This window comes from Alexandromys fortis, unplaced genomic scaffold (genome assembly GCF_014885135.2).
Source record: "Alexandromys fortis isolate MF-2015 unplaced genomic scaffold, M_Fortis_MF-2015_v1.1 scaffold_64, whole genome shotgun sequence".
NCBI lineage: Eukaryota > Metazoa > Chordata > Mammalia > Rodentia > Cricetidae > Alexandromys > Alexandromys fortis.
Window position 1 is genome coordinate 7,307,458 of NW_026067976.1, and position 13,785 is coordinate 7,321,242.

At 42.7% G+C, this 13,785-nt stretch overlaps 1 protein-coding gene across 5 annotated transcripts in view; it reads left to right on the forward strand.

The window, feature by feature from the left end:
• The window catches only part of Nfib (nuclear factor I B), a 216,068-nt gene that overhangs the window by 112,625 nt on the left and 89,658 nt on the right, over positions 1-13,785 (forward strand). For all 5 annotated transcript variants that reach the window (XM_050157456.1, XM_050157457.1, XM_050157458.1 and 2 more), the window contains exon 3: positions 9,001-9,054. In XM_050157456.1, coding sequence (XP_050013413.1) covers positions 9,001-9,054 — 54 coding nt within the window. The remainder of the gene's footprint in view (positions 1-9,000; positions 9,055-13,785) is intronic.

Consider the following 13,785-nt stretch of genomic DNA (forward strand, 5'->3'; position numbering starts at 1 on the left):
CTATCCCCCAGCTGGGAGCCAGTAGAGCCATCTCACCCTTTCCTGGATCTGGCCAGGTCTCTGGAAAGGACTTGATTGGTTTTTCTGTGGCCAGCTACACTGGACTTGTTCCTTGAAGTACACGGTGGCGTGTTCATGGAATATTGTGAGATACAGGCAGCGTTTATGGGAGATTAGAAATTGTACAGCCCTCTTCAGAAACTTAAAATCCAGCTGGAAATGTTTTGCTTCCAACAAACATGCAATCTTCATAAAATTGAGAGAGAAATGTTTTGAATAAATAATGCTTTAGTTTATTTCTCTCCAGTGTGAGAACCATTTTTTCAGTCAACATCGTGCCATAGGACTCCTCCTTCTCCACACTCACACTCTTGCCTCTGTGTTTACATTACGCTGGTGCGTTCAACTCGATTCTTAAGTACGCCAGATTGCTCGGCCTTGTTTTTAGAGATAGAAAACTGGATTTGCTCCCGGGGACTCTTTCCATAACTAGGCCAGTTTAAAAACTAAACAAGGATTGAGTCAGTTAATTAATTTAAATGAGATTACAAATCAAAAACATATTATGTAATCTTGATTTAATTCCCACATTTTATTTACTTAATTGAAAACACACTGTAGAAAGTTAGCAATCTTGACAGTGACCCGAATGGCGTCTTTGCGTTCTGTACATTTAAGGCCTGGAAGGCAGAAGCCCAGGTGATCCTTGGCTTCCTCAAGTCTCTCTCTGCACCAGCAGACAACACTGGACTTGATCACAGTGTAGGGTTGGGTTCAAATGCCCTGGTCTTCACCTTGGAGTCTTGTGCTAGCCACACTGTGCGACAGCCCTGTCCGTGTGCCTGGCCTCCGTGGTGGCCTTGCCTATATTGTTCTCCAATGTTCCTGTCATGTTTCTGCCTTAAGTTTCGGCACTCTGAGATTTTGGCTAATTCCATGTGGATAAATTTCAGTCTAGGGCTCAAACAAATCCTTCTAATCCTTGGGATGTCAGGCTTTGAGCCTAATCTCCCTTGTAAGCAAAAAAGTAGCTCTGTATAAGAAAGTTGAATCACAGAATTAATGGAAAGGCAAATAGAATGTGTCTTTGGGAAGAGCTGGGGTCGGGGTGGGGGTCGTTGTGGGGAAGGAGGTAGAGACTGAAGCCTAAAGGAAGACCTGAAAGGGGAGCAGGAGAGAGAAAGATTCCACCCCAGCTCTGTATTCGTGAGCTTTTTAAAAGCAGGAAAGCACCCAGTTTGTCCATGTATCTTTGCATTATTTTAATAAACACCTAACGGGAGGGAAAATATCATAAAGCTAGAGTATTATGCCACCTCTATTAACAAAGCAGCTCTCCCCCCCCCCCAAAAAAACTGAATACTGTTTTAACTGTCCTGAAGGGCGGAAGATTCCTGGCTCATGCTATGTCATGGAGAATGCAGTTATGTGAAGCCAGCTTACTGTCAGCCTGGGTGTGTGTCTTCTGGGGTCATCTCAGAGCTGGGGTGTGGGGCAAGATGGGCAGGGGCGTCTTCTGAGGACTGTTCCTGAAAAGCAGGCATGGTGTTAGCTCCTTACGGCCTTGTCTGTAAGTGTATTTACAATCCTTTCTTGATGTTTCTTCTCTTTTCACATCTTCAGGTTTTTTTTCCTCTAAGGCCGCCTTTTGTCATGCTGTATGTTTAGTTTGTGAAAGCATGTGATGCTGGTGTATTGATAATCTAGGGTACTCTAAGGAGAAGGGAACTGTTCTCAGCCCCTAAGAAGTCCCTGCTACTCTTTAATTGACAAGGAACTGGGTTTTTCTTTTTCACCTGCCTAAGGCAAAGGACTCTGACAAAGGGAGCTTTATCAAGCGATGACTAATTTTAGTTCTAGCAGGAGGCTATCTGTAGGTTGATAGGTTAAAGTTTGGGTTTCATTTGCTCTTCTGATATCCCTCAATATAAAAGCCATATTGTTATAGAATCATATAATTTTAGAGCCGGAAGAGTGACTATAATTTACCTCACTCAGTCCCTTCTTTGTGCCAAAAGGACCATAAATTGAAGTTGTCCTTCTCAAATTCAGTCCCTGGATTCTTCTTTCTCATTCTTTTTAATTTTTAAAACATATTTATTTATTTGTATTTTATGTGTATGAGTGTTTGGTGGCATGTGTATCCGTGGGTCTCGCTTTACATCCCAGGATAGCCTTGAACTTGTTCCGTGGTGCAGAGAGGTTGTGTGTCTTATCTCCATCGAGTTTAGGGGATTTACAAACACGTGACACCACACCCAAGGACAGTTCATTTTCTGATGCTTTTAAGTCTTGAGAATAAAATGAGGTCCTAGGAGATTGCTTGGAATAGAAGGCTTTAGAGGCTGCAGGTCTGGGCATCCCTTCACTCGCTTCTTGCTTCCTGACCCCAACTACACTGACTAAACTGATCTTCCCTTTGTTGGTGTGGACCAATAATTAGTTGCTGTTGAAAGTGTTCCTGTGAGCCCCCTCTCTGCTCCTATCACCGAATGTCCGATCTACAGGTGGGAAAGCCCTGCCTTAGCCTGGACCTGAGTTGTGGGAACGGCTCCGCTGTTCCCCTTCCCTCTTGCTCGGGTGATCCTCTGTCTGCATGGCGTGGCATGCTGTGCCCCTCTGTCCTTCGTGCATCAGCTGTTCTCTGTGCATTGGATTTAACGAAGCATTTCGGGTGTTTGTCCAAACATTGAGATATAAGGTAGTGAATAGACCAGACATTGGTAGACACCCCAAAACGATGACTGATCATGCAGATGTCAGAATGAGCAAAGGGGGGCCCTCATAGGCCAAGGCTCACACATCAAATGGATATGAGCGAAAGTACACAGCCAGATGTTGGCAGAGGTCAAGTCAAGGTGCCTTGGTGTTTATTAAAGCCTTTGGAGTTCTTTTGTGGCTATGTGGACTGCAAAGGTTTTAGCATAATCAGTTTTGAGTTTTGTGCAGATCATTTGCAAGCAGAATAAAACACGTACTGTAGCCGGGCGGTGGTGGCACACGCCTTTAATCCCAGCACTCGGGAGGCAGAGGCAGGCGGATCTCTGTGAGTTCGAGACCAGCCTGGTCTACAGAGCTAGTTCCAGGACAGGCTCCAAAGCCACAGAGAAACCCTGTCTCGAAAAATCAAATCAAAACAAAACAAACAAACAAACAAACAAACAAAAACATGTACTGTATGTACACTGGAAGATCAGGCCCTTTCTTATACTATTTCAAGGGTCACCTCCATCTGATAACTTTTATGATGTGACTGTGGTCCCCTGCCGTAAGAAAAATCACATTTTTTTTTAATTCTTTTATGTCCTGACTACAGTTTCCCCTCCTTCCTTTCCTAGTTCCTCCCCTAACCTCCCCTCTGTTTTCCCCAGCCATCCATTCTGCTCAACTATTTCTCTTCAGAAAAGGGCAGGCCTCCCATGGATATTATCAAAACATGCATATCAAGTTGCAGTGAGAATAAGTACCTCCTCTTGTACTAAAGCTGGGCAAGACAGCCCAGTATGAAAAACAGGGTCTCAAAACCCGACAAAAGAATCAGAAATAGGCCCTGTTCCCATTGTTAGGAGTCCCACAAGAGGACCAAGCTACACAACTAACGCATATTTGCAGAGGGCCTAATCAGTCCCATGAAGGCTCCCCGCTTGTTCGTTCAGACTCAGCTATGAGCCCAGGTTAGTTGATTCTGTGGTTTTCTTGTGTTGTCCTTGACCCCTCTGGCTCCTACAGCCCTTCCTCCCTCATTTCACTTGGCTGAGTGGTTCTCTGCAACTGTTTCCACCAGTTGCTAGATGAAGCCTCTGATCATGACTGGGCTAGTCACCAGTCTGAGGTTCAGGATGCTGGCCTGGCCTCTGGTGAAATAAGGAGGCTTCCACCAGAGGTGTACGCTAGGGTATGGAGGTGGTTTCTTCTTGATGTATTACCGTTTTAGCTGAAATTAATGTTGAAACAAATATATACAAATGTAAAAGTTTTGCATATTTGGGGGGGTGCGTCGTGACTATGTTTCCACATGTATACATTTTGTAACATTTGAATCAGTTTTGACATGCCCCTTTCCTGGTTTGCATTTATTTATAGTGGGAACGTGCACAGCTCTTCCTTCTGCTTTTTAAGTGGTCTGTCACCATCCCTCCAGGAGCCCTGCCATTCCTTCTGTAACTGTGACCTGATGGTCCCCATCTGCCTTTTCCCGTTCCTCCATCTCCAAGCTTTTAATTTGTGCATTCCTAGCACACTGGGTCACTTCTGAGCTTCAAGAAAAAAAAATGATATATAGTATTTAAAGAAAAAAGAAAAAAAAACCAAGTTTACTATTTAGGGTCAGCAAGATGGTTCATTGGATAAAAATACCTGGTGATCTGAGTTCAATCTGGAACTCGTATAAGAAGTGGAAGGAGAAAACCTGACTCTACAAAAGATATCCTCTGACCTCCACTTGTGTATCATATTATTTGAGGTCATGTGCGCAACAGTAAATAAATGGATGAATATTTGTAGATAATTATAAACCGAATAAAAGTATATAAAGTGTGACTGTGTGCCAAAACCTGTGAGCTTCTGATAGGAAGGCACCAGGATCCTTACTGATTGCCATTTAATCATTATGATCCCTAGCAACTCAGTTCTGATCTTCCCGCTAACTTACCTCAGAGTGTAGCAGTCAGTCATGTCAGCAAGTTACTGCTTGGTGACAACCATTTCACAGGCTATTCTTTACTATCACCATCTATACAAACTTTTATTGAACTCTCACCAGATTATCTTTTTTAAAAAGCAGTTTTGTTATTTAGTGGGGAGGATGGGCGGTAATTTGACTCAGAACCACCTCTCTTTAGCACACTCCTCAGTGAAGAAGACTCAGCGGAGAGTAACAATGTATTCCAATAGGTATCAAAAACATGCTTTTGTCTCGACTTTTCTGAGTTCTAAAAGTGACTTGGGATGTGCTGAAAAATGGCAGTGAGCATAAGTTGGGGAAGGTCAGGTCAGGTTCCCAGAAACATTTAATCGGCTGCAGGGTCAGTTGGCTGTGTGTGATTCCAAGTTTGCATCACACAGTAAGAAACGAGGGTGTCTGAACAGGAGCACACAGACAGTCATTTGCATAGGCCCTGAAGAGCAGTGTTCTAAGGTGAAGTCAGGTTGGAAGAACAGGACTAGATGGGCTGCCTCCCGAAGAGGAGTAAAAACACTGGGTCACAGCTATGGAAGCCATGCAGGAGTGCCTGTCCTTAACCCAGGGGATAGTAGTGGCCATGGAAAAAAAAAATCACAATTTAGAGATTTCATCACTCACTTTTCTTCTTCCCAAAGACTGATTAAATGTTTAAATCCATACTTGTGAGTAGAGAGTGCCGTGGGATGTTCACGCTTGTGACCCCAGTCACCAGGGAGGCTGAGGCAGAAGAGTTCTTGCAGCAGCAGTGTGAGGTCCATCTTGAAAAGTCCTAGAGATCTTTAGAAGGAAGCAATACAAAGCCAGTTTTGCCTTTGAAAAGTAATACAACTCAATTATGTGGAGTTAAACCCAAAGAAGAAGAAATATAAACAATAGAGATCCAGGTGAAGAACTGGTGAACCAAAGGTGGGGAGAAGGCAGGTACCCCCTAGGTCTGCCCACGTTTGCCTTTCCTGGACTCCAAACAGTGTGCTGGGCGGCTCCTAAACCTATTCCTGCCAGCCTCGCCCCTTAAAGGCTTCAGCCTCCAGGAAGGTGATTGCATCAGCTGCTTGTCTCTCCATTTTGAGCATGGGATCTCTGGAGAGCTCAGGGCAGGGCTGCGTCACCTCCTGCCGCAGGGGCCTGGGACTAAGGCATTGACATGACATTATGACATAATAGACTCTGGGGGTCGGGTTCACAGACCCAGCATAGATATTCCTAGGTACTCGCACCATTATGGACACAATTTAGCTTCTTCCTTTTCTCTCTTCCTTCCTGAGAGTTAGTCCATTAAAAATCGTAAGCGTTTTAATGTGTTTATGTTGTTAATAATATCTCTTGTGAATTGATGGTGTAGGATGCACTTGATCCAGGACTCAATGCTTGATCTCCTTGCAGAGATTCCAAGGTAGATTGTATTATTGCAGTTTTCATGACAAAGGTGGAAGATTCTAAAAGCTAACCGATTTTTGTACAAGAGCACATTAGAGGGGACAGAGCCAGTATTCAGTATACTGCCCCCCTTCCTACACACACACATCGCAGGGAAGAGATTTGAACAGAGTGATGGAAGTGGTTAATGAAACCTTCGAGTCTGAGTAATTTGACCTGGGTGGTGATTTGCGGGGCTTTTAGATGTGGTCTGAAAAATTCCTTCTCTGAAGTCAGCCACAATAACAGTTCATTCTTGGGTTCTCTGCCAACTATGGCTCCCTGGTTATTTCCTTCTCCAGCACTTGGAATTAAGTGACTGATCTAAGGTGACATCTGAGTAGATTGCAGTGTTAGAATTCATAGCATGAGAAGTCAGTGTGTCACCTGCCCTCTCGGCAGCCCTCGTCCTTGTTTTGGGAGCACAGTATTTGCTCTTTTGCTTCACGAGAAGGTAGAGGTTTTGCAGTATGAAGGATAACCTGTTACTGGGGATGGGGGCCAATAAACACCAGGTCGTTATAGACAGCAAGCCTGTGGCAAGGTTATTTAGCTTTCTCCCAAACTCTTACAAAGTGTTCTTAGTGAATGCATGTTTGTTTTTAGTGAATAGTTTTTGTTGTTGTTGTTCTTTTGTTTTGTTTTGTTTGTTTGTGTTCTGAAGACATTGGTCTGCAGTTGTTGGGAAGTAGAAGAGAGTGTAACCTTTAACACAGATAAGACCGGGAGGAGCAGGGCAAGAAAGGCTGCCCCAGTGGGTTGTGGGACATGGTGAAAGTAAGGGCTGCTCTATGGCTAGCTGGTTCTCAGGAGAGACATGACACAGGTTTAGCAGCAGAAGTGAGGGAGGACATGGGGGCCATCTTGCAGTCACTGGAGCCTTACAGGAGGCTCAGGTTTAAAGCCCACAGCTCCTGGAGTGGGGCTGCTGTGCCGTTTACCTGCTCATGATCCTTGCAGCCTTCTGAATTGCTGGTTCTAGATGCGCTTATCCTAGAGTTGTGTACATGCGAAGTAGTAGCTCCAGGGAGGAAAGAGAAAAACTGTGGAGGGTCTGGTCCATGGCCCTGACCCGGTAAATAGGAATCTCAACATGCTAGATGTCCTTGAAAAGTAAGGGTAAGGCCACCTAAGTACTGGACAGCAGAGGAACCCAGAGCAGAGGCAGCGGAGGCTGTAACAGAATGAAGCCATTTAACATTGTACTGGAGTTGTTAAAAAGTGGTGGGGACTGCATTCTCTTTAAAGGAACAAAGAAAAAGATCCTTCTGTTAATTTATGGGTCAGCCAGCCTTGCCTCAGCTCCAGAGCTGGGTTCTGGAGAGGAGTCCTGGCCACTCTCCAATGCAGTCAGGTCATTTTCCAGTGTCTTTCTCTCCATTTTGGGAAGTCGGGAGCAAGGTGAAGGACACGGTGGGAACCACAAATGTAAGTTTGCTAAGATTTCATGAAATATACTCTAGAGTAAAGAAAAAAAAAGTCAAGGAAATGGAGGGATTACATTCTTCACCGTTAACCCTGACCCAGCGAGCAGGGGGCAAAGGGCAAAAATAAACAACCGGGTTTCCAACAGGAATACACTAACAGGGTGTCCCTATGCTCAAGAGTTGAAGAACAATTGCAGTATTTTCATCACTGACCTGACATAACCAAATAACCTTGATAAAAACCAAAGCAGTCCGGTTCAATGCTTAATTCAGTCCCTTCGCTGCCTTGAGTGTAAGGGCAAGGTTTTGAGGAAGAGATTCGTGGGTTTATGGCAGCGGTGACACTGCCCATACCATGTTTCGGTAAAATTCACTATTGTGCCCGAAATTGCCTTTTTGTAGGCAAGCAGAGAAGGCTGCTGAGTTTGAGCCATGCATCCCTCTGGCATACCCTACATGCCTAGCATGTTTACTCCATGCGCAGCCCCGGGAAGACAAAGAGGTAGACAGGCTATATGCCCCTTTCTTCCCGGTGCAGTGGGCTGTGGAGACAAAACCCCAGCCCTGGCACCAGTGAAAAGATTTCAAAGCAACTCCCACCAGTAAGTGTGTAAGAACCCAGGGCAGATGACGCAGATAAATGTGGATTGTCCAGGGAGGCAGAGGAGCGAGCCAAATACAGCAGTGTGGATTGGTGGGGACAGGCATCCTGGTGGACGATGCCAGTCCTCTGAGCCCATTCTGTGGGGTTGGTGAGGAATGGCGTGGACGGCGTGATCCAAATGAGTGTGGCGGCCACTTCCTCCCTATCTAGGAATCTGTCTGTATCTCGCAGATGGAGATTAAATTGATCCAACAATTTGCTCTCCACAAAGCCATGTCGGTTTTCCACCTAGTAATTTATGCTTTTCCTGGTGTTTGCAAATCGATTGCTATTATGGGATGCAGACAGAACTGGGCCGGGATCCAGTAGGTTGGGGGGATTACTGGAGAGGAGACGTGAACGGTCGTGAGAAAGCCTTGGAAGAGAAGCCTCTTGTTTTGTGTATTTTTACTCTCTGAAGCAAAGCAGATTTTTCAGGTTTTTAACAGTGTTCTTAATTATATTTAGATTGTGTCTTTTAAGGGACAGTATCTGCTTTATTTCAGATTCCTACTATCCGGCCTTGATATTTGCCTAACCTTCAGATGGTTTCAGTGGCTTTGCAACCAGCCCTCTCATCTCAGAAAAGCCTTCCTCCACCCCAGCCCATTATAGATGAGTAATTGTTCCCTTTGACGAAGAAATGTGTATAGGCTTCTATCTAGCCTGATGAATAAAATGTTGTTAGGAAAAGCTTGGGAAAGTATGCTTTATTTAAACACTTCACCTCATTGTTGTACCTTAAAATTTTTTTTAAAAGTCCTTCTCAGTATTGTGAAATTCTTTCAAAACAAATTAAAAAGAAAACATATTCTGTGATTTCTTTACAGATTCTGGACAATCAGGAAGTCCAAGCCACAGTGATCCTGCCAAGAATCCTCCAGGTAAATATGTGTCCCCGGACGTGTGCACCCTGACATTGTTGGAGAACAAAGGGGCCCTGTATAGATCAACACCCATAATTGGTCAGCTGCCTGTTCTCTTCTGGCAGGCAGTGGGATTGGGACAAGATGTGATTGCATGTCGGCCTCTGCAATGGGAACTGCTTCCCGTCGGGGCGGCAGTGTTCACCTGAGCACAGGCCGAGGGTTTCACTTTTTTGGTATCTTGAACCGCTGATTCTGACACGTTTAGTGGTAGTCTTTTAGGCATTTGAAAAGCTAAAACCTTTTTAATCGTTTCTTTAGTGGACAAAACAAAACAAACAAACAAACAAAAAGCAAAACAAAATCCCAAACCAAAACAAAGCAGAAACCTGGTAACAATTTCTGTCCTCTTATAGGCAGAACGCTCTGTTTTAGGAAAGGCTCTGGCGAGAGGTTGCATTTCTATAAAGGCATTTGGCAAGACTGTTTTTTTGCCATCTTCAGTGTAAGCTGTGTCTGACCTTCTTTACTTCTAGATGGAAATGGATTGAGCCAGACCTGAGAATGGGCGCACGCATTTTGGCTGTCCTTGGGGTTTTGTTCTCCACATTTTGAACAGACGGCATTTTGCTTTTGATTTAGAGCAGTATTTTTCTTCTCATGAGAAAAGAGTATGAAATTAATATAATAAAGAATTGAAAATTTCCATCATCATAAGAATTTTAATTGTATCTGTGATTTTTGTTAAACGAGTGATCTAAAAATATTCTTAACAAAAACAAAAGCAAAGCACAGTAAATCCCAAAGAGTCACGTTTGCCCTCTGTCTCTCCCAAACGCTCACCTGCCATTTCACCGGAACAGACCACATAGTACAAAATGTCAGAATCTGAGATTTCTCCTATTTCCTTTCCTTTCCTTTCTTTTTCTTTTTCTTTTTCTTTTCCCCCCCTCTCTCTTTATTTTATTTTTTTTTTTCAGACAGGGTTTCTCTGTAGCTTTGGAAAATGTCCTAGAACTAGCTCTTGTAGACCAGGTTGGCCTCGAACTCACAGAGATCCTCCTGCCTCTGCCTCTGGAGTGCTGGGATTAAATGCCTGCACCACCACTGCCCAGCTCAATTTCTCCTATTTCCAATTACTCTGAAGTTTTAGTGCCTGGCTAATAAGAAGTTGCTGTACTTTAAGAAATTACAAATCAGAAAAATAGATTAGTTTGCTCCTAAATTATTAGAGGAATGTGGCAATCAAAACACAAAAAGTATTATTTAATTTTGTTTTGGAAACATGTATATTTTTCTACATACATATTAAGCTATTCTCTATAGAATAGTCTGCTAAAATTATATTATTTGGCAAAATATTATATAATCTGTGATGAAAACCGCAATTCAATACATATTATATACTCCAAAGGGGAAAGTATTAGTTCAATATGTATTATATATGCCAATGATAAAAAGTACTAATACAATTCTTATCTTAAATTTATGCTGAATTGATTTTCCTTGATGAATTCGCTAATGCAGCAAACTGAGAGCAAAGCATAAAGTATTTAAATTAAAAATAAGCTTTTAAAAGCTTCTATACATTTTACCAATAAATAAATAAAAGGTAGGGAAACACCTTGAGGAGAAAAGGGTCAGTAAGTCTTAAAAACCAGACTAAACCGAAGGCTGTGCTGTGTACTGTTGTTTGCCTCTGAAGGGCAGCTCGAGAGGAAAGGCTGAAGTAGCCCCGTGAAGTGCATTTCTGAGCAAGCGCAGAGGCTCAGGGGATGCTGTCTGCTGGTGCTGGGCAGAGCTGGGCAGAGCTGGGCAGATGACCTTCTTGTGCTCATGCAATGGCCAGGTTGGGTTTTCAGTATTTGCCTGGAAGGCTAGTTAAACTGCTCCATACTGTGTAGAATCTCTTACTTTTTCTGTTTTTATAAAGCAAACAGAAATCAGCTAGGGCACATCAGTTTCCCCAACTTTCAAGATTCTTTGGGGGACGTGTTTCTTGATATATGTCAAAAATTAAGATGTTAAAGTTAATTCGTTTCAATTAAAGTTGCATTTTCATTGACCACTCAGGAACACCCATCACTTAACATCATGTTTTGGACTTTATTGTAGAGCTTATTAAGGAATTTTTGTTTTATTTTGAGACAGCCTCTCTTAAAGTATTAAAATTTTTTGATAAAAGTAAAAATATATTCTACAATATTTTGAAATAAACCAGACTTTTGGAAGTAGATAATATTTTTCAATTTTAAGTATAAGAGATCTGTTCTTGTCTTACAGTCAGTTGGGATAAACTGATTCAGCAACTCAGGTATTGGGAGCTCAGGAGACTAATTCTAGGACGCTGTCTTCATCCTGATTGATTGAGTATCTTAGGAACCACAGTTTGTTTATGCGAACATTCCAGACTAGTGTCACAAGCAGGGACACTGAGCTGCTGGCTTCCATGAGAAGCTCAGCTTCTCCAAAAGGCGGCCTCCACGCCCGCCCACCTTTCAGTGCTAAGGGTTTTTGCCAAGAGATGTAGAACTCACAGGGATTGCCCTTTCTGCTACAGTGTGTGCTTCCCAACTGCTTGGGAAGAGGTGGCAAAAATCCCAGCCTTCAGGAGCAGGGTAGCTCAGGGAGTCTGTTCCTGACCCTTGACCCGAAGGTGGTCTCCCACCCAGCACAACCGTGCATCTGTCTCCACACTGCCCCATCCCTCCTGGGTCTGACAGAGGCACTACTTCTTTACTGATTGTGAATATCTCTTTAAATGATATATAGTATTTCTAGCTATTTAATTTTTTAAAAAGTTAATATGCAGCTAGTTGATTTTATTATTTCATTTTCGCATGTCTCATTGTACTGTGCTCTCCGCCCTCCCGTCTCCCTCTTGCTACCTGGATGCCCTTAAACACTGGACTGTGGACCCTGAGAGATAAATGGGTCTTTATTTTGGAGCTCATGCTTTCACTTGGGATTAGTGTTTCAGCACAAGCAAACAAAAACACATTTTGGGAGAAAGGATATTTAATATTTGTCATTTGAAAGGTAAATAATTTCTTGGTACTGGTAATTTATAAAAGCATTCAAATAGTCTTTATGGAAGTTCCTCCACCTGCTTGTAACTTAAGGTTTTGTTCTGATTCTTTAAGTTGTGATGATTAGTTGCGTGGTTTTTTTCACAGCCAAGGTGCTATGCAATCAGAAGGTACCTGACGGCACTGCGTAATGGTGCTCATTGAAAACACCCAGCCATTTCATTGTCTTAATGATGAATCTTTCTCTTGCTTGTGACCGAGTCTGAGATTGCGTATTTATCCTCACTTGTTTCTAGTAGTTCAGATGTCTTTTCCTAGTCATATGAAGTGGCTCTGGTGGGTGAGGGACTTGGGCTGAGATCCGATTGTGTTTCCAAACACGACCACTACTTGTAGGAAATGCATCATTGGATAGTAGTCTTTTGGGTTTAGCCTGGATTTGCTGTTATTTCGTATCTATATTCCTTAAGCTGTGACCCTTTAGATTTCTTGAGCTGCATCACCTGCTTACTGCTGGAATGGAAGGCTATCAAGAGAAAACAGCAATCTGGAAGTTGAAATTGGTCAGCCCCAAGATGACCCATCAGTTTAGAGTTTAGGAAGGCTGTAGTTTTGTGGGAAGTTCTCTTGGTTGGTAGAACAGTTAAGAAATGTTGGATCCCAGAGCAAGTCCTGTAAATTTTCTGATGTAATTTTTTGAAGTACTTCAAATTTCATTAGCCAGAATTTTCTTGTTTAGAATGAATGGGTATACAGTTTAATTTCCAACTTTCTTTTTTTCAGGAGTGTGTACTTTGGTGTGTGTGTTGACATTTGCATGTGGTTTGGCATTATATGAACCTTGGAGCTGTGTATTGTGTGACCTTAAGTCAGCCACCTTGAGTCCCTTCTCTGTAGTAAGGACAGACTTGAGTAAATAATTAAATTGTGTGAAGAATCTCTGTCACCTACAGCAATGTCTGTCTTCCATTAAGAAGTTGCTTAGGTCATACAAATTTCTAGTTGCTCATTCCCCAAACATATTTGGTAGATCCCACAATGGAAGCCAACACCGGGGTGCCACAAAACTAATAAAAATCAGTTAGTACTGACTGAGAAGATGGCCCAGCATCTGTAATGGTACTTGGTACCTGCTGGCATCACTGGGGCCCATGTTTGCCTAACCTTCCACTTTATGTTTTTAAATTTTAGAATCGAGAGTATACATAACAGTATTTTCCTTTTCTATTTTCATGAACAGACAAATGTTTTCAGGTTCTCACAGTCCAAGAAAAAGGAAACTTCCTTTGGTATTTAAAATTATAACCTACTCTTTAAAAGCCCATACCCTCTCCTTTTTATATCTTCTCTTTTTTTTGTCAGTCAATATTTTTTAATAGGTTGAAGATATATTGCTTGATAATACCGATGAGTAAGCTGCGGTATAGAGAATACACATCGAACTATCAGCGAGCTTTCTCCTCACAGCAGACTATGTCCGTAGGAATGTCCCGAAATGAACAGTTCACAGTAGTTAAAACCTGACAAGTTGGTAAAGCTTCTAAGTAATTTAAGAATTAGATGTGTGTCAGTCAAAAATCAAAGGGTTTCTTTTTCTTGGTAAATTAGCTTCAGAAACATTCCCCTTTCTCTTCTTACTCGTGTGGAGACATTGCTCAAGGAAGTCTTTAAATGCTCAAAGTCGGGCCAGGATTGAGACAAAAGGGGGAGCAGATGAGGG